Source organism: Xenopus laevis, chromosome 2S (assembly GCF_017654675.1).
Source record: "Xenopus laevis strain J_2021 chromosome 2S, Xenopus_laevis_v10.1, whole genome shotgun sequence".
Lineage (NCBI taxonomy): Eukaryota > Metazoa > Chordata > Amphibia > Anura > Pipidae > Xenopus > Xenopus laevis.
This window is the reverse complement of record NC_054374.1, coordinates 31991714-32016342: the sequence shown is the minus strand read 5'-3', so window position 1 is coordinate 32016342 and position 24629 is coordinate 31991714. Positions and strand designations below refer to the sequence as shown.

The 24629-nt window shown below is 39.1% G+C and overlaps 1 protein-coding gene across 1 annotated transcript; it reads left to right on the top strand.

Annotated features, from left to right (window-relative positions):
• Positions 1 to 8910: 8910 nt before the first annotated feature.
• Positions 8911 to 23649, top strand: casp1.S (caspase 1 S homeolog). The gene is given in 9 exon segments (NM_001085872.1): positions 8911 to 8971; positions 10774 to 11034; positions 14187 to 14240; positions 14874 to 14941; positions 17031 to 17204; positions 18353 to 18605; positions 21709 to 21825; positions 22919 to 23028; positions 23334 to 23649. Coding segments are annotated over 9 exon segments (1149 nt in total). The 5' UTR covers positions 8911 to 8964; the 3' UTR covers positions 23439 to 23649.
• The last annotated feature ends 980 nt before the right edge of the window (positions 23650 to 24629 follow it).

Here is a 24629-nt window from a genome sequence, read left to right as displayed (position 1 = left end):
GGGTCCCTAGTGGGGCTGCTAGTGTCGCAAATGGGTCTTTAGAGTCGCAGAGGGTTCCTAGCGTCACAAATGGGTCCTTATTGTCGCAGAGGGTTCCTAGTATCGCAAATGTGCCCCAAGTGTCGCAGAGGGGTTCCTAGTGTCGCAGAGGGGTTCCTAGTGTCGCAGATGGTTTCCTAGTGTTGCAGAGGGTTCCTAGTGTCGCAAATGGGCCCCTAGTGTCGCAGAGGGGTTCCTAATGTCTCAAACAGGTCCCTAGTATCACAAATGGGTCCCTAGTGTCGCAAGGGGGCCTGGACTGGACACCCTGATGGATCAATGTGAAAAACAGAAGAGGGGATGGCCATGCAGACATAGGGATAATACACAGTATTTGCAGTGCCCTACGTGGAATCAAATCTAGGACCCTAGTAGTGCAAGGAAGCAGTGCTAATATCTGCACCACCAAGTTGTGCCAGGGGAGGCATGTGGGCAGAATACTGCACCCTTTAGCATTTTAGCACTTACGCAGGCAAGACGGGGGCCGGTTGTGTTGCCACAAGGGAATGAAAGTACAAATTAATTCCAGCAGTAAAGTGACATAACGTTTCCTACCTTACACAGTGCTCATTGTTTTTTTGTAGGAACAACTGAATTTGGACCATACAGCTATTCTTAGATATGGTTTGAAAAGTTGTTTACCTTTAAGGGCAGAACTCCACGATCCGATGCAGTGCACTGGGTCGCGCTGCGAGGAAACATTCCTCACTTTGCATCTTCATCCGACAGTCGGATGTAGGTACTTTTTAGCTCCAATGTTTCGTTAACTTACATTATATCCTGCCCCTCCGACTGCATTTCCTCTCATCGCAACCCAGAGCACTGCATCAAATCGTGGAGTTCTGCCCTAGATTAACTTTTTTTTACTAATGTAGACATTCATTTTCTAAGACAATCTGCGATAGGTTTTCATTTTTGATTGATAGGGTCTTGTTTACCTTAGAAACCAGGCAGTAGTTGAAATGAGACACTGGAATATGAACAGTAGAGGGGCTAAATAGAAAGAAAATTAATAAAAAGTAACAATAATACAATAATAATCTCACAAACCTGTTGGGGTCAGTAACCCCTGTTTGAAAGCTGGAAAGATATAAAAGGGGATGGCTGACAATTTGAAAACTTAAAAAATAAATAATGACCAATTGCAAAGTTGCTAGGAATAGGACATTCTATAATATACTAAAAGGTAACAAGGTGAACCAGCAAAACATCAAAATTTTAAAGGAAAAGGAACTCCAATTTCTTGCCACTACCTGGAATAAATGTTTTGCAGTCAATCTGCCGTTCCTTTTCCTTTCAATCTTTGATGTTTTGTTTATTCAACTGAGCTGCTGCACAGAGCAACTTGAAAGAATTGGACCTTTCATATAGGTGAACCACCCTTATAACCCATTCTATTTGTGTTATTATATTTCATATTGATAGATACATTATCTTTATAGATCATATAAACTGAAGCATCAACCTAATATCCTTTTATTCATGCTCATCATTGTGTGCCATTTTCACAACCTGGTATTTTAAAGTCCTTTAGTGTCCCCTGGTGGATAAAAGCTTGTCTGCAGGAGCAGATTGCTTGTGCTAAGTCATGGTCATAAGTTTTGGAATGTTTTCCTTGGTGCTATATAGGCATATATATAGGCATACAGAGCCCTGTGTGCAGTAGAGAAAAGGGCACCCTGCTGTGCAGACACAGAAAGCAGGGAAAGCTACAAATAACCAGGAGTAGACATGATATGGTAAGAAAAGGAGAAATCACTCACATACCTCCCAACGTTTTGGAAATAGAAAGAGGGACAAAAAGATGTGGAGCGTGGCAAATTTTTTTGGTAACATTCATTTTTGTGGCCACACCCTCTAATTACCATGCCCATTTTACAGAATTTGGCAGGTTATGAAAGTTTGAACACATTTCTGTGGTTTCTATGTGTTTTGCTAATGAAGGTGAACTGACCTTTAAGCTGCAGATCACAGTTTCCCCAAGAGACTTGTTTATCTTAAACTGTTACAAAAGAATCTATCTATTCTGGGCTCTCTGCCAAAAGCCAATAAAGTTAGAAATGTTGCATCTTTTTCTGGCTATTCAGTGCAGGAGATCAAAGAGAAAGTCGGGATATTTCAGTAACAAACCCAGGACTGTATGTTGAGCTGTCAAAATCGGGACTGTCCCATTAAAAACGGGACAGTTGGGAGGTATGCACTCATGGCATAAACAGTAGCAGTTAAGCAAGTTAATTTGCACAGAAATTACCATTTTAAAAGACTTTATATTGACGAAGAAAAGGTTGTAATGCAGTGTTCTGAACCCATATTCTGTGCAGAAGGAGAGGAAATAATTCCAATTCTGGATGACTGCTGAGGGCTACATGTATACTACTGGGGCTCTGCAGCTGTTGTGGGATGGAATAAAACTATATAGGTATAGTACAGCAAGGACATATAAGTATGAGAAGGCAAAAAGGGATGTGTGAGTACAGTATGCAACTGTTGCTTTAAATTTTCTAGCTAGGCAAATTTGCAGCGAGCTGCAACACCTGACCCTTTGGGGGAAATGTAATAAAATTCGCAAAGAGAACAAATTTGTGCACAGCACAAATAAAATGGAAACCTGCATTACAAACACTGAGCACTATCGCAAACTAAAAAATTCGCAATCACTATAATACTGTCGTGTGAGGGGCAAAGTGTTCACAAAGGCAAAATTGTTCACTTTTGCATTGCGAATGAATTGAGTATTATTTTTACGTTAGCAAACAATTCCCCCAATTGAGTCAGACTGAACTAATTTATCTGATCTCAATAACTGTTGGTTCTGACTGCACAGGGTTATGCTAGGCTGGTGGGACACCAGGAAAATAACCAGTGGGCCCCCGCCAACCAAGGCCTTCTCCCTGCCCTGATGTTGGGCTCCCCATCTTGGCAGCAAGTTAATTTAAATGCAGCACAACACAATGTCACTTGACGCAACGTGTGCACCACAGGTGTAGACTCACAGACATAGAGACTGGGGGGACAGTGGGCCCTGTACACCCCAGTCCGACATTGTGATGGCACATCAGCTAGTGACTTTGTCTGGTGAAGGCCTGAAACAAAGATATTACAATTTACAAGGTATTAGAAGTGCAGTCAGAAGAGTCTGCCAGGGTACCAAGGTATATAAAGAAGGTCTAGACTTGCTCGGCCCTGCTTTTACCCAAGGGGCCTCTTTATCATATATCATAAAATAAATACACTATTGTGTGGTGTGTTTTGTTGCAGTTATTTTTTACACAGCACGATAAATAGGGCCCCAAATGTAATTCATAGCTGTGAATACTGCTTTCCACAAGTAATACCAAGCCTGCTCAGGGTGCACAGCTCTTGCTCATACTAACTGCTAATGCCATCAGATGTACACCCCACAACTTTCAAAGGCACCCAAAGCAAATAGGGAAGCAGGCTGCAGTGATACAGAGAACCCATGGATACATATCCAAATGATTGATCTTGTAATATTCCTTTGTAAAATTTCAAAATTAAAGGTTTTTTTTTCAGAACATCATTTACATCATTATTGCTCAAAAAATGGGTTGCCAGCTGTAAGAAAGTGATGTCATTGAAAAAAAAGGCCTCTTCCAGTTCTATGTGCCTCCATGCTAGAATGGCAGTATGCCCACCAAAAACCCTTAGACCAGGGGCCCACTATAAGTATTATTTTTTTCCTCTCCTCACTCAACCTTTATTCTCCTATTGTCTTTTCTTTACATACTATAACCTAGTATTCCATCTATTTAGCCTCTTTATTCTCATAGAAATAGCCAATGACCATGAAATAGGCCAAATCTTTAGAAGCAGGAGGGCCCACTGACACCTGGGCCCACCGGGAGTTTTCCTGGTATCCCGATGGGCCGGTCCGACACTGGGCTTAATATGTATTGCAGGCAGGTGTCTCTCCACATTGGGTTTATTGCTGTGGCACTGGCAGCATTGGGCATTTATAGCCATTTCTGTTGTTGGGGAGAAGCAGAGATAGATTGGCCCACTAAGACTAGGGAATTCTTCAGTGGCCAGAGTGCATTAGAAAAACACTCAAGATATATTAAATAAAAAGGGGTTTAAGAAGGATAACACTGTGCACCATATGAGGAGACATTTAGTATACAGTGTCTGGATAGGACTTCTTGTGGGACTAGTCTGAAAAGCACTGCTGGCAGAGGCACTGTATTGTTGGGTGAAAATGATAAAATATTGCAATTGTTAGCACTCTCCACACTGCACGATTACCCTTTAGTTCAACTCCTAGATCTATAGCCATGCTAAAGCAGCAAATTGAAAGGAGCAATAGATATCACAGTTGCTGCAAAATGCCCATTGTGTATTGTAACAGTAAACATCAGTGAACATCATATTGCTCCTTTGTTTCTCAGTATGAATGGAAGATGACCCATGAATGCAGTGGCACTAGCCCACGTATGTACACTATTTATTAAAGACCATGGAACACAGGATGGGATAATTGGTTGCCATTTTACTATTACAAAGGGGCACATTTACCAAGGGTCGAATATCGAGGGTTAATTAACCCTTGATATTCGACCGTCGAAGTAAAATCCTTCGAATATCGAAGTTGAAGGATTTACCGAATTTCTTTCGATCGAACGAAATTCCTTCGATTAAAAAAACCTTGGAAAGCCTATGGGGACCTTCCCCATAGGCTAACATTGATGCTCGGTAGGTTTTAGGTGGCGAAGTAGGGGGTCAAAGTTTTTTTTAAAGAGATAGTACTTCGACTGTCGAATAGTCGAACGATTTTTAGTTCGAATCGTTTGTGTTGAAGTCGTAGTCGAAGTAGCCAATTCGATGGTCGAAGTAGCCAAAAAAGTACTTCGAGATCCGAAGTTTTTTTTATTCTTATCCTTCACTCGAATTTAGTAAATGTGCCCCTAGGTGTCAATCCTGCCAATATCACACACGGAGATAATCACAAGCGTTCTTGCCCGTTTCTTTATATGTTGCCTTTATTTATGACAGGTTTTATATCTATGATATATTTCTTTGTTTATACAGTATGTGTAGGCGGGTGTGTATATGCGCATTGTATACCCAGATGTGCTTGCCCGTCACTGTACGTTATGTACATGTTATGTTATGTACATATTATGGTACTGAACGAGCATCACTGCTGTGTACAGAAAGCAAAAAATTCAATTTTACCATGGCACACAGGCCCAGACTGCCAATTTGTTGGCTCTGGCAAATGCCAGAGGGGCTGCTATAAGGTGCCATAGAAAGTCAGTATCTAGTGGGCTGGTGGGGGCTATTTGGGCCTCTGTGTGGGCTATTTGAAATGCCAGGGCCTATTTTAATTCTCAGTCCAGACCTGACAGCACAGCATGCCAACTCACAGAGTAACCTTTACCCATGTATTCCAGGACAATAAAATAAGGAAATGAGCATTGAATTCTTATTTTCTGATCAATTTTCTGTAGTAATAAAACCAATAGAATGTATTAATAAACGACACAACCTTACAGCAAAAAAGGGAAAAAGAAAACCACATAAAAGAGACTGAAGTGGCCCCTTCCCTTGCATATGTTAATGCTAAATTATAACCTTTATTTTCACTCTATAGATTAAAAAGCTCACAGAGAAAATGATTAAAGCCAGTCTAGGGTATGTCATATGTATGGACCAGCAGAAAAAAAAACAAAAGTAACTGGTACAGCTAAGTATATGTAAATCTGGCCATGTGCCCAGACAGATCTTGCAGTACAAATGTACCGGAAAACATGTGTATGTGGCTTATAAATAGTATGGAATCAGCACATTCATGGAATCAGCTGATGGGAAGGAGGGAGACTATATCCACTTGTACCCCAACATGCTTAAAATCCACTCCCCAGGAATAAAGCAATCTGCTTGCAATCAAACTACTAAAGCTGCCTAATATCACTGAAACTGACGAAAGTTGTGCCATTGTTGTGAAATAAAAAAAAATGTATTTCTAAGCACTAATGCAAAATGTTGACACTTAGGACCATTTTATTTGCATTTAGTCATTTCTGAATTTCAGTAATACGAGGCACCACATTTTGTCCCATTCCTGCTGCCACCTGGCCTACATTTAACATCAGAAATGACTTGGTTAGTGAACAGGTATAAATATATCACAGTTGCCTTCATGCCTTTGTTTACCCTCTCGCTTAAAGGGGTGTTTTTTTAGTCAGGGCCGGATTACTCTGGCGGGTGCCTCTAGGTCACCCGGCTGTGCAGCCCTATCGCCAGGGTGAGCAGTCCTATCGCCCGCACTCCCTCCGGGTCGCGGGCGGGTAAAAATGAGCGTAAGTGCCGGTGAACTGGGGACACACAGTGTCCCCATAATGCGTCTGGGCAGCATGCCGCCCCTAATTTTTTGCCTCCCTAAGCACGGGCCTTTGTGACCTCACCACAAATCCGGGCTTGCTTTTAGTATGTTATAGAATAGCCAGTTCTAAGCAACGTTTCAATTGGTCTTCATTTTTTTCTTTTTTAATTATTTTATTATTATTCAACATTTCAGGCTTTATCTTTTGGGAAAGAATAGTGATATGCTGAATCCTAAGTGGGGAGTGTGTAAGTACCCATTTAAATTAAACTTGAATTGATATTATATGGTTTGGCTGTCCTCATCAGACTTCCTCTTGGGAATAATGTGCTTCTGGACTACACACTCCTTTTGATTCCTCTGGCATATATGCTGTAAAAACGACGCAGAAATACTGCAGAATAAATGTCCTTATTGGTCTCAGCTAAAAGTGCTGCCATTTCCTTTTTTTACTGGTGTTATTAGGAATTGGTGGCAACCTTGTTAGCGGCTGATATCTGCATTTCATGCATACAATCTTGAATTTAACAATTTTTAAATTCAATATAAAAGAAAAGAAATACATGGTATGGAACCTGTTATCCAGAATGCTCGGGACCTGGGATTTTCCAGATAATGGATCTTTCTGTAATTTGGATCTTTATATCTTAAGTCTAATAGAAAATCACGTAAACATTAAATAAATCCAATAGGCTGATTTTGCTTCCAATAAAGATTAATTATATCTTTTGGATATAATTAATCTTTATCCAATTCAAGGTATTGTTTTATTATTACAGAGAAAAAAGATTTTTTTTTAAAATTTGGACTATTTCATTATAATGGAGTCTATGGGAGACATCTATTCCGTAATTTAGAAATGATAACGGATCCCGTACCTGTATTATTTTTACAGGTATGCGACCTGTTATCCAGAATGCTCGGGAGCCGTTTTTTCCAGATAATGGATCTTTCTTGGATTTGGATCTTGATACCATAAGTCTACTAGGAAATCATAAAGCTAATAGGCTGGTTCTGCTTCCAATAAGGATTTATTATATCTTAGTTTGGATCAAATTTAAGATACTGCTTTATTATTACAGAGAAAAAGGAATACTTTTTAAAATTTTGGAATATTTGATTATAATGGAGTCTATGGGAGACAGCCTTTCTGTAATTCAGATCTTTCCGGATAACATACCTGCATTTACTTTTGTAGGAGGTTACTGAATTTGCGATTTCTATATCATTGAATGACAGTCTTAGTAAAAGATTGGATCTATATTTGTGTGTGTGTGTGTGTGTGTGTGTGTGTGTGTGTGTGTGTGTGTATGGGGGAGGGGGTCATTCTGGATTCCGCACAAGACAGCACTCTACCAGGAGAAGAGGACTGAGCTTAGCACTCTTCCTGTATGTATCACTGCATACAAACAAAGAGACGTAGGACACTTTGCACTGCAGTCCATACTGAGACCCAAGGGGGTTATTTATGAAAATCCGATAATTTCTCAATATTTTAGTAAAACCACTTCAACCAAACTCACATCCACATTTTTACCTTATTTATCAATAGAGTAAGTCAAACTAATCTGGTGGGGGAAAAGACTTGAATAAAATCGTGAAAAAATCAGAATCGTACAATTTGTAAAAGGGACATCTGCCATTGACTTCTACATGACTTTGGCAGGCTTCAGATGTAATACTTTTTTATTCTGACTTTTAGCAGCCTCAGGTTTTAGTTATGTTTCTAGTTTAGGGCCACCTGATGGGGTAAATTGCCAAGTGCAAAAATTAATGAACCCTGTAGTGAACTGTGCTGATTTTTTTTGTTCTTTGTGCACCTATTGTAAATTAGGGATTCAAGTATGTAGGGACGGCCAGTTTAGGAGTAGTCCACCAAGCGTTATTTGTGTATGATCAGGCTCTGACTGGCATTCTTTAGACTCTGGATGTGAGGAGTATACAACATATACAACAATCCTATCCAGCAATACTAAACCTATTTCTGACCTATGACTATATAGTATAATAACAATAGTAATTCCACGTAGAATCTAATATCTCAACCAAATTGTGAAATTGTCTAAACATACAAAATAGATCAAAACACAAATAATATAGCTATCTGGTTGTATCACAGTATAAATAGAATCTGACACAAGTAGGGTTGCCACCTGGTCTGGCCAGTATAAATGATGGTTGATCCCAATGTTATTAATAGGGAAAACAGATAAATATATAGGAAGGCTGGTATTTTTTTCCAGAAAAGGAGGCAACCCTAGACACAAGCAACCATAAATAAACATCTCTATCTATACATAGGGTGTAAACACATATGTTGAATCATAGGATACAAAAACAAAAGTGTATTTATGTAATTAAAAGGTATCTAGTGCAAGCACTCATCTCCAATATTTTGGCGGATTTCCCCTTTAATAGATGGGGCTAACATTCCCTCGTTATTTACCTTTGGCCAATCAGCACAAGACAGACAGGTACATTTTTTTAAATGTTTGTTTCCGTCCTGCTGTGTGTAACTAGTGCTGGGGCTGAACGCAAGTAATTTATCCTGTGTATAATATAGCTGTCTTGCTACTCTAGATATGACAGGTAAGTACTTGCGCAATGACTTACTAAAGCAAGAAATATGTTTCCTTCGCACTCCAGAAATAAAGTAGTTCTTTTCTGCCTCTCGCACCAGTGCTTCCTGCTTCTGTCTAGTTACCAGTAATTACTTTCAGTTTCTTTTTTTACTGCTGAGCATGTATGTTCTTGTTTATTAATGTATTACGTTTCTAAGTTATATTTAGCCTTATCTTTACAACACAATTAGCCTGGTTTGAAATTCTATATGCAGTAATAGAACAGTTAGGGGGTTATTTATCAAAATCTGAATTTTTCACGGTTTAAATAATTTACCCTATTTAACATTAAAAATCCATGAAAAACTAGGATCGGGAAAAAACTCAACTCTTTGTGGTCGCACGAAAACTACGACTTTTTCGGACTGTCTTGCAAAAAATTCAAGTTTTTTGGATATGACAGCCGAAAAATCTTTTTTGTGAAATCGACTGGAAAAGCCTGAAATGTTGGCATTATCATATGAAACCAGACAATAATATCTTCAGATTGTAAATAGGACCTCTGCCATTGACTTCTACAGGACCTTTGCAGGTTGAAGATGGAGTATTTTCGGATCCAGATTTTTTGCATCCTCGGCTTACAATAAATTTTAAATATATTCTATTTTTTTTTCAACTAAAAATTCAGATTTTTATAGTAAAAAAACCTGTTTTTTTTCAAGTTTTTAGCATTCAGACTTTAATAAATAACCCCCCTAATGTATACATTTTAAGCCACAATTATTATATGTATTGCAGGTTGCAAAGTGCAAGTTTAGTGTCCATGAGGGCAGGCAGGGGGCGTAACTTCAAGGCACTTCCGGGCTCACTCTCCAGCATGACATTGCAGGTGATCCATGATGATCATGGTTGGCCCGCTATATCATGAACATTGTATATTGCCTGCAATGACCTCCCTTACCTCTTCTTGATGAGTGTGTTCCCCATGGCTCCCTGTTTATGGGGTCTACACTATTTATAGTTATAGCCACTGGGCCAGGCATGCCCATACTGGCAATCTGTGTGTTCTGGCAAATGCCAGAGGGGCTGCTATAAGGTGCCATAGAAAGTCAGTATTTAGTGGGCTGCTGGGGGCTGATTGGGCCTCTGTGTACCTGAAATGTCATGGCCTATTTTAATTCTCAGTCTAGACCTGGGGCCACTTCTAAATGGAAGAGCCAGGTCTCAGATGTACTGTCCCCTGATTGGTGAAAAGAGTTTAAGTGGCAGATTTTCTTAAGTCCAAATTTTCGCTTCAGAAATCTTCACCATACTTCTAAAACTACATCAGACATTATTTTGTAGCGAATATGCGTTTGTATGCGTATTTAGCAAAATGCAAGACTTTGTCTCTGCAAATGAACACTGGGATACTTTCGTCAACGTGAAAGTTTCTTAGCGAATTTTCTCTAGCATTACTCTCTTCCTAGTGAAACTTACTTAACTTAAGTTAACATACCTGCGCTTATGTCAATTTAAATATGGCGGCTATATAAAGATCATAGGTCATATGTATGTATTTACTATTGATCTTAGTGAAATTGCTGGAAGTGGCCACTTATTAAAAATGTCCAAGGAAGCAAAATAAAGACAAAAGAGATCATCTATTGTCCTAAAAATGAGCCCACCCTAAAACAAATATATTTAACAGTTACAACTTGTAAACATAATTCCACAATACTATATGAAAAAATGCCAATGTTTTATTTATTACTTTATGAATATTGCTGCATTAACACACACACCATGATTTTCCCCGTATAATTAGAAATGTTTACTTGTGTCTTGCAGCTCAGCTAAATAAAGTGCGTAAAGCCATTATAAATGGATGCAACCCTGCAATGATTAGTGATTTACTAGATGATTTGCAAGACAAACATGTACTTAAGGACTATGAAGTGGAACACATTAATAAGAAAAATAACACAAGCAGAGACAGATGCCGGGACATGATTGACAGTGTAAAGAAAAAAGGAGAGTACTCAAGCAACATTCTTCTTGAGAGCCTGGTGAAGAATCACAAAACACTGGCTGAAAGCCTGGGACTCCACGGTATGGACGTTTCCTACATGTTTTCTTAATTTTTAGTTAAAAAATGTAAAGTGGAGTGTCAAGATGTTGACTGGAGGTACGTGAGTAGTTTAACACAGTGCAGCTTTGGTTCAGTTATAATCATATGTTCATTAGCACACCGTAGTGGATACCGTAGTGGTAAATAGCATTATAAAATGCATTCCATCATGTTCACAAATGATATTTAATCCATATATCCTGTGGTTGTCAGTTCACTGTAAAGCGATCCCACAGTTATGGTTGCCACTTATCTGGTTTTTAACAGGACAGTATATGCTGTTTGGTTCAAAACTGAATCAAAATTCAGCCAGTCATTGGCTGTTGTGGACTATGGACTCTGTAGCAGAATTATTTTAGGCCCCACTCCTTGTATACCTCCTGCATGCCCAACTATCACATGGTCTGCTTCCTCTATAGTTATGCCCCTGTAGGTGACCTCATTTATCATAAAGAAATTAATGCCACCCTAGGGATGTTCCACATTGAAATTGTGGAAACGGTTACAGTATAATTCATGGTAATACTGTGGTTAAACAGATATCAATCCTAGGGTTGTCTATAATTCTAGCAACAAATGCCTTGCAAGAGCTTATTGGACTATTGCTAGAACATGTGATCTGTAATCTTATGGAGATTCCCTTGGGACAAGGTGATCAGTGAATGAAAAAAACTGATACCCCCTTCCCCATTTGGGCGGGAAGCATGGCATGGAGATTCAGTTGCAGCCAGGCTGCTACCACTGACAGTAGTTTAAATCTTCTCCATAGCAGAGTGCAAAATGTTTCAGCAGAGGGAAACCACTGTTTCGTAAGTGATGCACTGGTTGACGAAAGGCTAAAAACCCGAAGTTGGATTCAGGTCCACATGCTACCATGGGCTGCTAAAGCTGGTGCAATAGAACTGTTGCAATAGAGCACTCCTTTTGAGTATCACTATTATTGATAAAATTTCCAAAATTTGCCATAGTTGCCCCTGCCAAGGAGCAGATGGGTTGAACAACTCCACAGCTTTACGTGTGATTTGGTCATATGATTGCCCACAGCAGCTTCTATTAATGTTTAAACTTGCTGCTACTGACTGATTATGAAAGTTTCAAGGAGGATGGAAGTCGCAAACCACTCCTTACCATCATCAGGGAACTTGATTATGTAAATTGTTTCATAGCATTTCGAGTTGAGTTTGTTGAATTTGCTACAAACTTTGGGGGAGAGTAATATGAGCATTGGCCAAAGTGTGTTGATGTGGTCTGATCATGACACCAGATGTAGACTATTCTTCTTGCTTTTTGGGTGTCAGGTGCAACTGACCTTTGACTGTTGTGGCCCAAAGCAAAGAATTATCCTGGTTCAACGAGGAAGAGAACTTGTCCTGAGGAAGGTAGATTAAAGAACTCATTTACTATGTACAGGGCAGGGCACAGAATGTCAAAAAGGTGTGCAATCCACCATGATTTTTGCACCATGTTTTTTGTCCTGCCCAAGGGAAAACTCCCTCCAACTGTTGTTCAGCTGTTGTTTCAGCTGTTGTTTAGAATATAGACTCCCCTTTTATTGTGACCCATTTGGTGCTCTGCTTATTGATCACAGATGAGCCTTTTAGTGTCAGCCAAATTAAACGTGAACACTAAAAATCATGTTATTTTAAGGGCAATGACACATGGGGAGATTTGTCTCCTGTGTTTAAAACTGCTACCACAGTCAACAAATCTCCTTTAAGGCCACAAAAGGAGATTAGTCACCCTTCAATTAATCTACTCTATCACGGGCTACTAATTTCCTCAGAGTACTATCCCACCGGCAATAATGAAAATTGCCAGTGGGAAAACATATGAGTCACTTTGCTTTCCAAAGTCACCCGAAGTTTCCTTGCGAGGCACTGTTTTCCCACAGCCAATTTACATTATTGCTGGTGGGAAAGCATTCGTGTCATGAACGGCACTCTAAATCCAGAACCCAAGCTAAGATCCCTGGTCTCGGCTCTCACTTCTGCCTATAACCGCTGCCTTTCACCTCGGGAGGAGCCCTCGGCTAATTGGATGCCGCCAGGTCTTATTTGAGAGAGGAGCAAAGCTAACAGTTCTGGAAGAGCAAAGGGGCATGATCGTCTCACCAGGATACTGGAAGGAAGAACACCACTTGGAACAGGCAGGCCGGACCAGCACAAGCAGAGAATAGTCAGACAGGCCGAAATCAGGATTGGAGAGTGTAGTATAGTCAGCTGACAGTCAAATGGTCAGGATAGAAGAGAACAGAGTAGTCAGGCAAGGTAAGGGTCAAATAACCAGAGGATCAATAAGAATCATTTAGGAAAGGCACTAGGAACAGACTAATTGAACCTAACAACGAGCAATGTGCTGTAACCTGCAATCCCCCTTGATACCATTTGAATTTCGCGCCATGCGGAAGTGAGCCAGCGTGTGCGCCATAGGGGGACCACCAGGGTAAGTCTTTACAATTCGGAGAAGATTGATTGCAAGGTGACTAATCTCCTGTGTCAGGGCCGCAAGCCGAATTGCTGTGACTAAAGAAAATGCCTGCTCTCGCTAGGGTTACCACCAGTCCAGTTTTGACCCAGACAGCCAAATCAGGAAAACTGGGCAGGATTCTCCTACATGGAGACGATCGACCAGTCGCCATGTCATAGCCCTGCCCCATGACCAATGTTCCCTCTAAGGTGTGCACACAAATATTAAGGCCAGGACACACAACAAATTGTGGTGGCACGAAGAACTTTGTCTGAAAACACACAATTTTATATAAATTCTGACCTAAGCACACAGTTTTTAAAAACTGTGCACACAATTTTATATTGTGCACACAATAAGTTTTTTGGAGCACTTAGCTAAGAAGGAATTAGAGGCAACATTGCAACATCACTGGATCCGCCCCATGATGTCACCAGGCCTCTCTCCTGTCCAGACCATGGGCCAGCAAAAGGTGGCAACCCTAGCTCCCACATTTTCCTTCAATTAAGTCGAATTGCTAATATGTTAGTTCCTGTACCATGGTATATACTAAAGAAAGGGTACTTTAATTGCAGATACTCATATTCTAAAAAATATATATTTAATGTGTACAGTTTTATAAAGATAATTTGCAATAAAACAATTCTATATATTTTTTACATTTCAGAACATGCACCGTCGCCCATTCAAGAACATAATGAGGATACAATTAAGGACAAAGGTAATATACAGAAATACTGCTATTTAAAAAACTTGGTAATTTTATTACTCATTTACTAATTTATTACTCATTATCATTGCCTCTTTCCTAGCAAATTGTTGTTTCTTTGTGCAACACCCAGAAAAATATCTTTCTCAGATGGGCCCTAACTGTAATATTAAATGAAGGGTTTCCGCAGTGGAAGTTTCACACAGTTCACTGATCTTTAATAACCTGGGTGTCAGTGGTTCTTAAAAACATTTATTGCTAAAACGTCACTCCCGGGTTGTCTCAAAAGATCACTTCAAGATGGTATAGATACTATATTGGCTTCCTTGACGACATGGGCACAGGCACAGTAGTAATTACAACTATAGTAGTCACTCAGCAGATGTCTTCATTGAGCCGTTTGTAGGTTTTTGCTACAGGGAAAATGTTTTTTCTCATTGAGACCAACAAATAAGTCTCATGGATTATGTTTTCATAAGTAGATTGTCCACCTAGCATGCTATTCTAACATTGCTTAAAAATGGCCTTCGTGAATTTAGTGTGGTGTATTTTACATGTATCAAAAGGTAAATAGAGAGATAGGGCTCCTGAATGGCACTCTGTCTAGATAATATACATTATTTATTCACTTTTCCCTTTTTTAAGAAATCAACAGTGTAATTCCTTGTTCTGCTGAAGAATTCAAGAACATTTATGACTCTCACGGAGATAAGGTTAGAGAATCCATTTTATACACGTACAGGAATGGGATATGCTATCTGGAAACCTGTTATCCAGAAAGCTCCAAATTACAAAAAGCCCATCTCCCATGGACTCCATTTGATCCAAATAATCCACATTTTTTAGAAATGACTTCCTTTTTCTCTGCAATAAAAAACAGTACCTTGTACTTGATCCCAACTACTGGAAGCAAAACCAGCCTATTGGGTTTATTTAATATTTAAATGATTTTCTAGTAGACGAAAGGAATTAAGATTTAAATTATTGAAAGATCCGTTATATAGAAACCCCCAGGTCCATTCTAGATAACAGGTCCCATACCTGTATATGCTGCTAATCGTTATTAGCAAAATAATTAGTAATTAAAATTAGTGAAGCTGAATGCAGGTATTTCTCTTGCACAAAGTTCTCTCTCAGAGACTCATTGGACCCTATGGTGTCCCTAGTTGTGTATTTTGGGACTGTTTTGATGACTTTTGGCAAGCTAATTATTGCCTTTCATGAAAGACAATTGCCCCTCTAACTCCCCCCCCATGTGTGCAGTTAAGAGACTTCTTTGTCATTCACACTTAGATATGTCTGCCTACAGCAGCCACAGAGACCTGTAAATCCCTTTATTCTCATAATTTATGATAACAACTCTCACAAAACATTAACTGGCACAGAAAGGGTTAAATGATATATATTTTTTTTTTAAATATCACTCAAAATACTTTCATTTTATAATATGGATAACTATGATTTGGTTAAAAATTATGCGTAAATGAGGATTTTATAACCACCAAAATTGAGTTGCAGCTGTAAGAAAATGAGCTACTCAGCAGCAGTTGGACAGTGGTGTAACTATAGAGGAAGCGGGGTCTGCTGTAGCTCCCCTAAAATTTGAATATCCGCTGCAAACTAGCCTGCTAGCGGATGATGAGGGGGCCAGGTAAGGGTTGATGGGCATGCTGGGTCCCTTTGAAGATTTTTTTTGGGGGGTGGGGATGGCCGGCACCATGTAGTTATTCCACAGCCAGAAGCCTGTTTGTATGTCACCAACATTTACAAGGATGGGATCCATTATTCCAGAAACCTGTTATCCAGAACGCTCTGAATTATGGGATGGCTGTCTCCCATAAACTTCATTTTAATCAAATAATTAAATTTTTTAAAATGATTTCCATTTTTTCTGTAATAATAAAACAGCACCTTGTACTTGATCCTAAATTAGATATAATTAATCCTTATTAGAGGATTAATCTAATGTGTAAATGATTTTTTAGTAGACTTAAATCCAAATTACTGAAAGATTCCATATCCTGAAAACTTCAGGTCCTGAGCATTCTGGATAACAGCTCTCATACCTGTATAGATCTCTAAAATGCCCAAGTCAAACAAACAAACTTTGCTTTGGAGAGCAACCCAGGCCCGGATTTCGGTCTTGGACACCTCTAGTCTGCAGGGCCCTATCGCCTGACTCCCTTGCAAGTGCGCCCCACCATGCAAGCGTGTGCATGCGCTGGAGCACTGGCGATTATATGTACAGTAGTATGTGTCCCCAGTGCTCTTTAGATTGTGGCTGAACAGCATGCCGCACCTAAAATCTTAACGCCCTAGGCCCGGTGCTTTGTGGCCTTGCCACAAATCCGGCCTGAAATAACCTATATTTCCTCTGGTTTCTGGCTCCAGTTCCCTCTTACACTCCAAAAACATACATGAACTGTCTCCTGATAAAATTGACCACTTTGAATAAAAAAATGCCAATTGCAAATTGTCATAGATAACCACTATATCATATAAAGCTAAATAACTTTCTGCCCTACGCAGAGTAATCATTTTAGACAGCTTGGTCTGTTTGTCCAAAATGCCATCTCTCCGTGTGGGTGCCTGTTTAGAGGCAATTTTAGCAGACTGTTTAGAAAAAGGAAAGAAAATGCAATCTGCTGATATCTTCTAAAGTCAAATTAGTCCTACATGAGATTTGAAAATAGCCAGTGATGCATCTCTTGGAGGTAATGTAAAGGATGATTTGTTTATAAAGACATTTTGTGATTTCTGAAAATATTCTAATTAACACTGATGTCAAATATTTGGTGCTAGATTTATGAAGTGCGGGAACGTGAAGGACGGAAGCGCTTGGCTCTTATAATCTGCAATGAAACGTTTCAGTCTATGAGTGAGCGTCGAGGGGCCAAGCTTGATCTGGAAGGGATGAACAAATTACTAAATGAATTAGGATACCAAGTCCAGCAACATACAAACTTGACAAAAGCGGTAAGGCAACATGCTGGAGTATTTCACTTTATCTTTGGGGTTATGTGACGTAACTTATATAAGATTGGGTAGAACAGAAGTTCAGATATTGAGGAAAAGTGTGCACAAAAGACCATGCGTTTAATGCACATATCCACAGATGGAGCTGGGGGTGTAGAATAAATTTTTTTTAAAAATTGCAAGATGTAAAGATGCCTGTTGCAGCCTGAATGAAGCCTATTGTCTGCAATATATAGGTATTGTCAAGCAATTGGTCACCCACACGAGACGTAATATGTGAAAGAATTCCCCATGTGCAATTTCACTTACAATATTCACATTTACTTGCACCATAGGCTGGATTCAGAATCCATTATCCAGAAAACTCGAATTATAAAGGCCATCTCCCCTAGACTCCATTTTATCCAAAAAATCCAAATTATTTCGTTTTTCTTAATACTAAAACAGTACCTTGTACTTGTTCGAAACTAAGATATAATTCATTTTTATTGGAAGCAGAACCAGGTTATTGGGTTTCTTTAATATTTACATAATTTTTGGTAGACTAAGGGGCAGATTTATCAAGGGTCGACGTGAATTCGAGGGAATTTTCGAAGTAAAAAAATTCGAAGTAATTTTTCGGATACTTCGACCATCGAATAAGATACTACGACTTCAAATTTACTTCGAATTCGATTAGAAGTAAAATAGTTAGAATATTCGATAATCAAAATACTGTCTCTTTAAAAAAACTTAGTTCGCCAAATTAAACCTGCCGAAGTGGGGACCTTCTAGACCATTTTTCTAAGTCTTTACACATCGAAGTAAAATCGTTAGATCGTACGCTAAAATCGTTAGAATCGTTCGATTCAAACGATTTAATCGTTCGATCTAACGATTTTACTTTGATCGTTCGATGGCCAAATTAGGTGAAAAATCCATCAACTTCGATATTGAGTCAAAGTATTTTAATTCGATGGTCGAATTTCGAAGTATTCTTTACTTTGAAATTCGACCCTTGATAAATCTGCCCCTTAAAGTATGAAGACCCAAATTGCGGAAAACGCCGTTATCCGGAAAACCTAAAGCCCCAAGCACTCTGGATAACAGTTCCAATAACCGTAGAAAGCTTTATGCATAGCTCTTTATTATTTGTATTCCTTATTTAGGAAATGGTGAAGGCAATGAAGGAGTTTGCAGCCCGGGAGGAGCATGCAGATTCAGACAGCACCTTCATAGTTTTGATGTCTCATGGAGATAAGCCGGGAGTCTGTGGGACGGACAGCAAGAAGACAGAAAATGGACAGTATGGGGTGACTAACCTGCTACAGGTGGATGAAATCTTTTCTACATTCAACAATGTTAAGTGCTCTAGATTGCGGGACAAACCAAAAGTCATCATTATTCAGGCCTGCCGTGGGGGTAAGTGTACATAAGGCAAATATATATTAACATGGAAGGAAAATCAGTAGACTTGTTGTTTGTCACCCTGTCAAATCCATGTTGCTTTGTTATAGTACCTGCCATGTACTTGCTTTCTGCTCACCTTATGCTTCAGATGTTCAGATTTGGCTCACAGGCCTCTAACATTCCTGCTGTTAAGGTATATTGTTCCCATGCATTCCAATTGTCTCCATAGACTGCTGTGTATGACATGTATGTGTATGATATCGTCTGGCCTATGAATATGCAATATTTCAGCTAAGTGATTCTTCCATTTGATGGGCAGTGCTCGATTAGAGAGCGTCAAGTGCAAAACGTAACATTTCACTTTTAATAGACAAAGAAGAGATTGCATTTTTTTCCCCTGACGTAGGTTCCAATAAGGAACGAAACGTAGGATTACAATAAACCTCCATGGTTTTACTTTATTGTATTGTTGCAATTTTTCCTGCGAGTGCTGTCACTTTGGGATTTACTTTATTGTTTATATACAGACAGGCACCCAGGCAACCATTGAACTCATGGTGTGCTCTCCATGAATGGACTATATATATATATATATATATATATATATATATATATATATATATATATATATATAAGATAATCAAAGGACTCGCACTCCAATTTGAAATTGGAGTGCGAGTCCTTTGATTATCTTGTCTGAACAATATTGACCCACGCACCCTAAATTGTTTGGAATATCTGGTAAGAGTGCATACACTGGATGGACTAGCCATCAGAAATTGATATTTTGTATGAATGTAAAACAATTGTCTTGTATTTATGTGTGAATTTATTGGATATCACCTTCAAGTTAACTTTTAGTATGTGATAGAAAGGCCAATTCTAAGCACCTTTTCAATAGGTTTTCATTATTTATTTTGCATAGTTTTTTAATCATTTGCCTTTTTCTTCTGAATCTCTCTAGCTTTCAAATGGGGGTCACTGACCCCATCTAAAATCAAATGCTCTGTAAGGTTACGGGGCAGATTTATCAAGGGTCGAATTTCGAAGTAGAAAATACTTCGAAATTCGACCATCGAATTGAAATACTTTAACTTCGAATATCGAAGTCGAAGTTTTTTTCATCGAATTTGGGTATCCTGCAGTCGAAGTAAAATCGCTCGACCGAACGATTAAATCCTTCAGATTGAACGATTCGAAGGATTTCAGTGATTGATTGAACGATTTTACTTCGACTTCCAAAAACTTAGAAAAATGCTCTAGAAGGTCCCCATAGGCTAACATAGCACTTTGGCAGGTTTAATTTGGCGAAGTATTGAATTCGAAGTTTTTTTAAAGAGACAGTACTTCGATTATCGAATGGTTGAATATTCGAACAATTTTACTTCTAATCGAATTCAAAGTCGTAGTATCCTATTCGATGGTCAAAGTATCCAAAAAATTACTTAGAATTTAGAATTTTTTTACTTTAAAAAATTAAACCAGTTGCAAACTGTCTTATAATATCACTCTCTACATCATATTAAAAATGAAGGCGAACAATCCCTTTAATGTATATACATTGAGATACATAGTTTATACATTTGATATACAGGTATAGGACCCCTTATCCGGAAACCCGATATCCAGAAAGCTCCAAATTACGGAATGGCTGTCTCCCATAGACTCAATTTTATCCAAATAATTAAAATTTTTAAAAATGATTTCCTTTTTCTCTGTAATAATAAAACAGTAGCTTGTGCTTGATCCAAACTAAGATATAATTAATCCTTATTGGAAGCAAAACCAGCCTATTGGGTTTATTTAATGTTTACATGAATTTCTAGTAGACTTATGGCATGAAGACCCAAATTACGGAAAGATCCATTATCCGGAAACCCCCAGGTCCCGAGCATTCTGGATAACAGGTCACATACCTGTACTTATAAATATGGATTCTGTGATGATTAAACACATTTTATATTCTGATTCTATATTTGGATCTCTCATTTCTTCTCAGCTATGAGCGCAAAAAATTACTTTGTGGGGAACATTTTAAACTTTTAAAATTCTTTGTGCACACCACAATTAGTTATGTGCACGCACCAGTGCACACCTTAATGGGAATATTGGTCACGGGCGTTTATAGACCTCCTGCTGCCTTGAGGCGACTTTCCATTGCCACCCTCTTCTCACCTTCCGACATACTTTCTGAAACTTTGGTGTGGATCACTACTGCAGAGAGTGCAATTGTGCTGTATGCACTAAATGAGCCAACATTCTGTTTTAAAAAAAGGAATTTTGTCTCTTAAAGTTGCCAGGTGTGTCTTCTTGCTATATTTTGTATACTAAATATAAACATGAACTTACTGCACCACAAGCCTAATCAAACAAAGGATTTTTGCTTTCAAAGTTGGCTACAGGGGGTCACCATCTTGTAACTTTGTTAAACATCTTTGCAAGACTAAGACTGTGCACATGCTCAGTGTGGTCTGGGCTGCTTAGGGATCGTCATAAACAAAGCTGCTTGAGTTCTGCATGGCTGGGAAGTAAGGCAGGGGCTCCCCCTGCTGTTCATAAGTATGATTGTTTCCCTGCTCAGCAATTCCTATCCACAGCAGTAAATGAAGGGACAATCTCACTGCATACAGTCAGGTTTCTTATAAAAAAAAACAGTATTGGAGATAGGTTTCTTTTTCATTAAATAAAGTAAAAATGGGATTTTATTTTTTTGCCTTTACATGCCTTTTAAGCTACTAACAATGCCTTCCCCTTTAAACAAACAGGGATCACCTGACTATAGCTGGAAGGGTGGGAGCAAATAAGGGCAAATGAGGGTAAAAGGAAAAAAGGTTTATTCCTCCAACGTTTCGGTCCCACACAGGAACCTTTTTTGTATTTTTTTTTTATTTATTTATTTTTTATAATATACAAAAACACCCCTTGTGCCATTTCCCTTATGCTTATATAGGTTAAATTGTATTAAAATGTGGCTGTCTTTTAACACTTGCATGTAATGGTTACAGTGTGCTTGGTTCCCATTCATAATTGGGATTGTGTAATAGTACATTAGTACATATAAACAGACTTAAGGGGTTGAAATGTTTCAAAGACTTTATGGTTCTTGTCCATGCAGAAAATCAAGGCGGAGAATTAGTCCGTGATGATGTGGCTCCGGCCCCTCTGAAAGATGATGCAGTCCATCATGTTCAAACAGAGACAGACTCCATATGCTTTTATTCTTCTACACCAGGTACACAGATCCGATTCTAAATCTTCTGCAATGGATTTTCCTTGTTTCCTCTTTGGGGCTGGGATTATAGAATGTAGGCATTCTCCTGCGCCAAATATGTTATAGGTCTGATGGAAAGAGCAAATATCACTTAAGAGGTTTCTGAACAGCTTATTTATATTCTAGCAATCAGGCATGGATCATATGTATTTTAAGAAAGTATCTACCCTAGTCATCCAGGGCACAAACTGGGGATGGTGCTTTTGCATAAACACAAAAACACCCCACCATGACACTGTTGTTACACAACTTTTAAATGTAAGGAAAAGCTCACATCATACTTTACAGTCGGTTGAAGGCAAGTTCCAGCAGCAAAGCATTAGGAATGGTCTCTAAACTATTCAGATTTGAGAGGTTTATGCTAGAAAAATAATGTATGAAAGGAAAGGATGATTTTTGGAATATCTCACCAACTGAGCTGGAGGCTGACTGGCCTTATTGTCAGTTAGCAGAATTTGCCCACATTTGACATGTGGGCTTTTTACAGTAATTGCTTAAAGGGCAAGTCAACCCCAAAATAAAAATTGGCCTAATAAAAGGAAACATAATTCTAAGCAATTTTCCTATATACATTAATTAAAAATTTACAGTGCTTTTCAAATTATTTGTAAAAATGATTGCTGCTGGTTGTTACTTTTTAAACAATGTTGCAAAAGACAAGTCTGTTAATCAGCTGCCTTTCTTACATTGTATCAACAGTGTTGGCCATCAGGGCACAGAAAAGAAAGGGACAGACAAACACTGCTTTCAATACCAATTATGTTTTCTTTTATTAGCCTTTTTTTTGGGGGGGGTTTACTTGCCCTTTAAATACATTTATTTGCATCTGTTTCACCCTAGCATAAGGCCTTTGTGACAAAGCCTGTGTTCACATTCCTCTTCAGCTAGGTCTCGGATATGTGTAGATAGGTGGCACTACACATACATCCCGTATCCACCCTCTTTGACACAAACATTTCCATAGGTTACATGTTATTCACATTTAATTAGTAAGGCAGTTTTGGCATTCTCTATTTTCTATAAATACTCAGAGATTTATGTCCACATTCAACAGATACTGCTTCTTGGAGAAATCCTACAAAGGGTTCTGTGTTCATCATACGTCTGATTGAGAAAATGAATGAATTAGCTCATTGTCAACCACTAGGCGACATATTTCTTGAAGTAAGTAATTTAATACAACGTGAGTGTGTGCGCAGGGGTGCTTCGCCAATGAGGCAAGTTGAGGCTGTCGCCTCAAGCGGCAGTGCCCCACTTGGTACCAGGGGCAGCAAAAATGCTGCTCCTGGTACTTTAAGAGCGAATTTCTGGGGGAGGGGGGCAGCAGCAACTGCTGCTGCCTCAGGCAGCGGAGGGGCCAGGATCGCCCCTGTGTGTGCGACTTACATCAGTTGCTGGTGTGCATGTTTTTTTTATTTTACTATATTCTTAATATGTTTTTAAGCTTCTTTTCTTCTATCACCATATAGGTACAGTCCTCGTTTAAGGATAAATCCCCAAACCAATACTCACAGATGCCCACACTAGAGAGATCTACAATGACAAAGAAATTTTACCTTTTCCCAGGCTACTGACGTAAGGAATTAATGAACGGAATCAATAACATCAAGAGCTTTGAATTTAGATTTATTTTTCCTCTGCGGCAAAATGGGTTAAGTGTTTTGGGGCGTCTCTAAAATCCTATCCAAATGACGGTAGCTTCTTAAATCTTTTAAAACAATGAGTGATATTAAACAAAAATAAATGAAAAAAATGTAACTGTTTAAATAAATACAGTAACTAGAAGATTACATTTGCCATGTTATTTTATAGGATGACCAGGGCCTCCATCAAGGGGGCACTGGGGGGACAGTTGTCTTGGGCCAGATGGCTTCTATATGTTAAGGGGGCCCTGGCAGTGCTCCATTTTCTGGATTAGCCGGGTCCCCCTTAAAGCCGAGTTGCGCTGAAGTAGGAGCCGAGCCAATGGCAAACACCAATTTTTTTTTTATAAAACCTTTGGGCACTATTTTTTTTACTTGGGGGGCCCTGACCACTGTTTTTTTAAAAAATATGGGGTGCCCTGGTCTCTGATGGTTTTTTTTTAACTTGGGGGGCTGGCCGCTGATTTTTTTTTGTTTAGCTTGTGGGTGCCCTGGCCACAGATGTTTTTTTTTAACTTGAAGGGCTGGCCACCAAGGTTTTTTTTACTTGTACCGGTCCCTGGCCAAAATGTTGTTGTATGAGGCCCCGCAAATTCTGATGGTGGCCCTGAGTATGACTGTTACATTGATAATGGACTTTTGAGTACAGTGGGTGACCATTGAGCAATTTGAAGATATATTCATAAAATGAATACATAATGTATGTAATGACCAAATGACCAGTGATCACCTACAGCAGGGGTCCCCAACCTTTTTTACCCATGAACCACATTCAAATGTAAAAAGATTTGGGGAGCAACACAAGCATGAAAAAGTCCCCTGGGGTGCCAAATAAGGGCTGTGATTGGCTATTTGGTAGCCCCTATGTGGACTAGCAGCCTACAGGTGGCTCTACTTGGCACTAGACTTTGTTAAAAAGCACTCATAGCTCATAAACTCATTTAAAAATCTCAACTGTCAATCAAATATTGTCTGCCCCTCCTCTATGCCTTAGGCATAGGGGCAGGGCAAGCATTTACTTTCACTTTCCATTCAGCACTTTTCTAGATGTCACTGCTCTCCCCACATTCCCCCATTCTCGTCACCGTTTAATTGTGTAGCCAGGCCATGGGGATGGACATC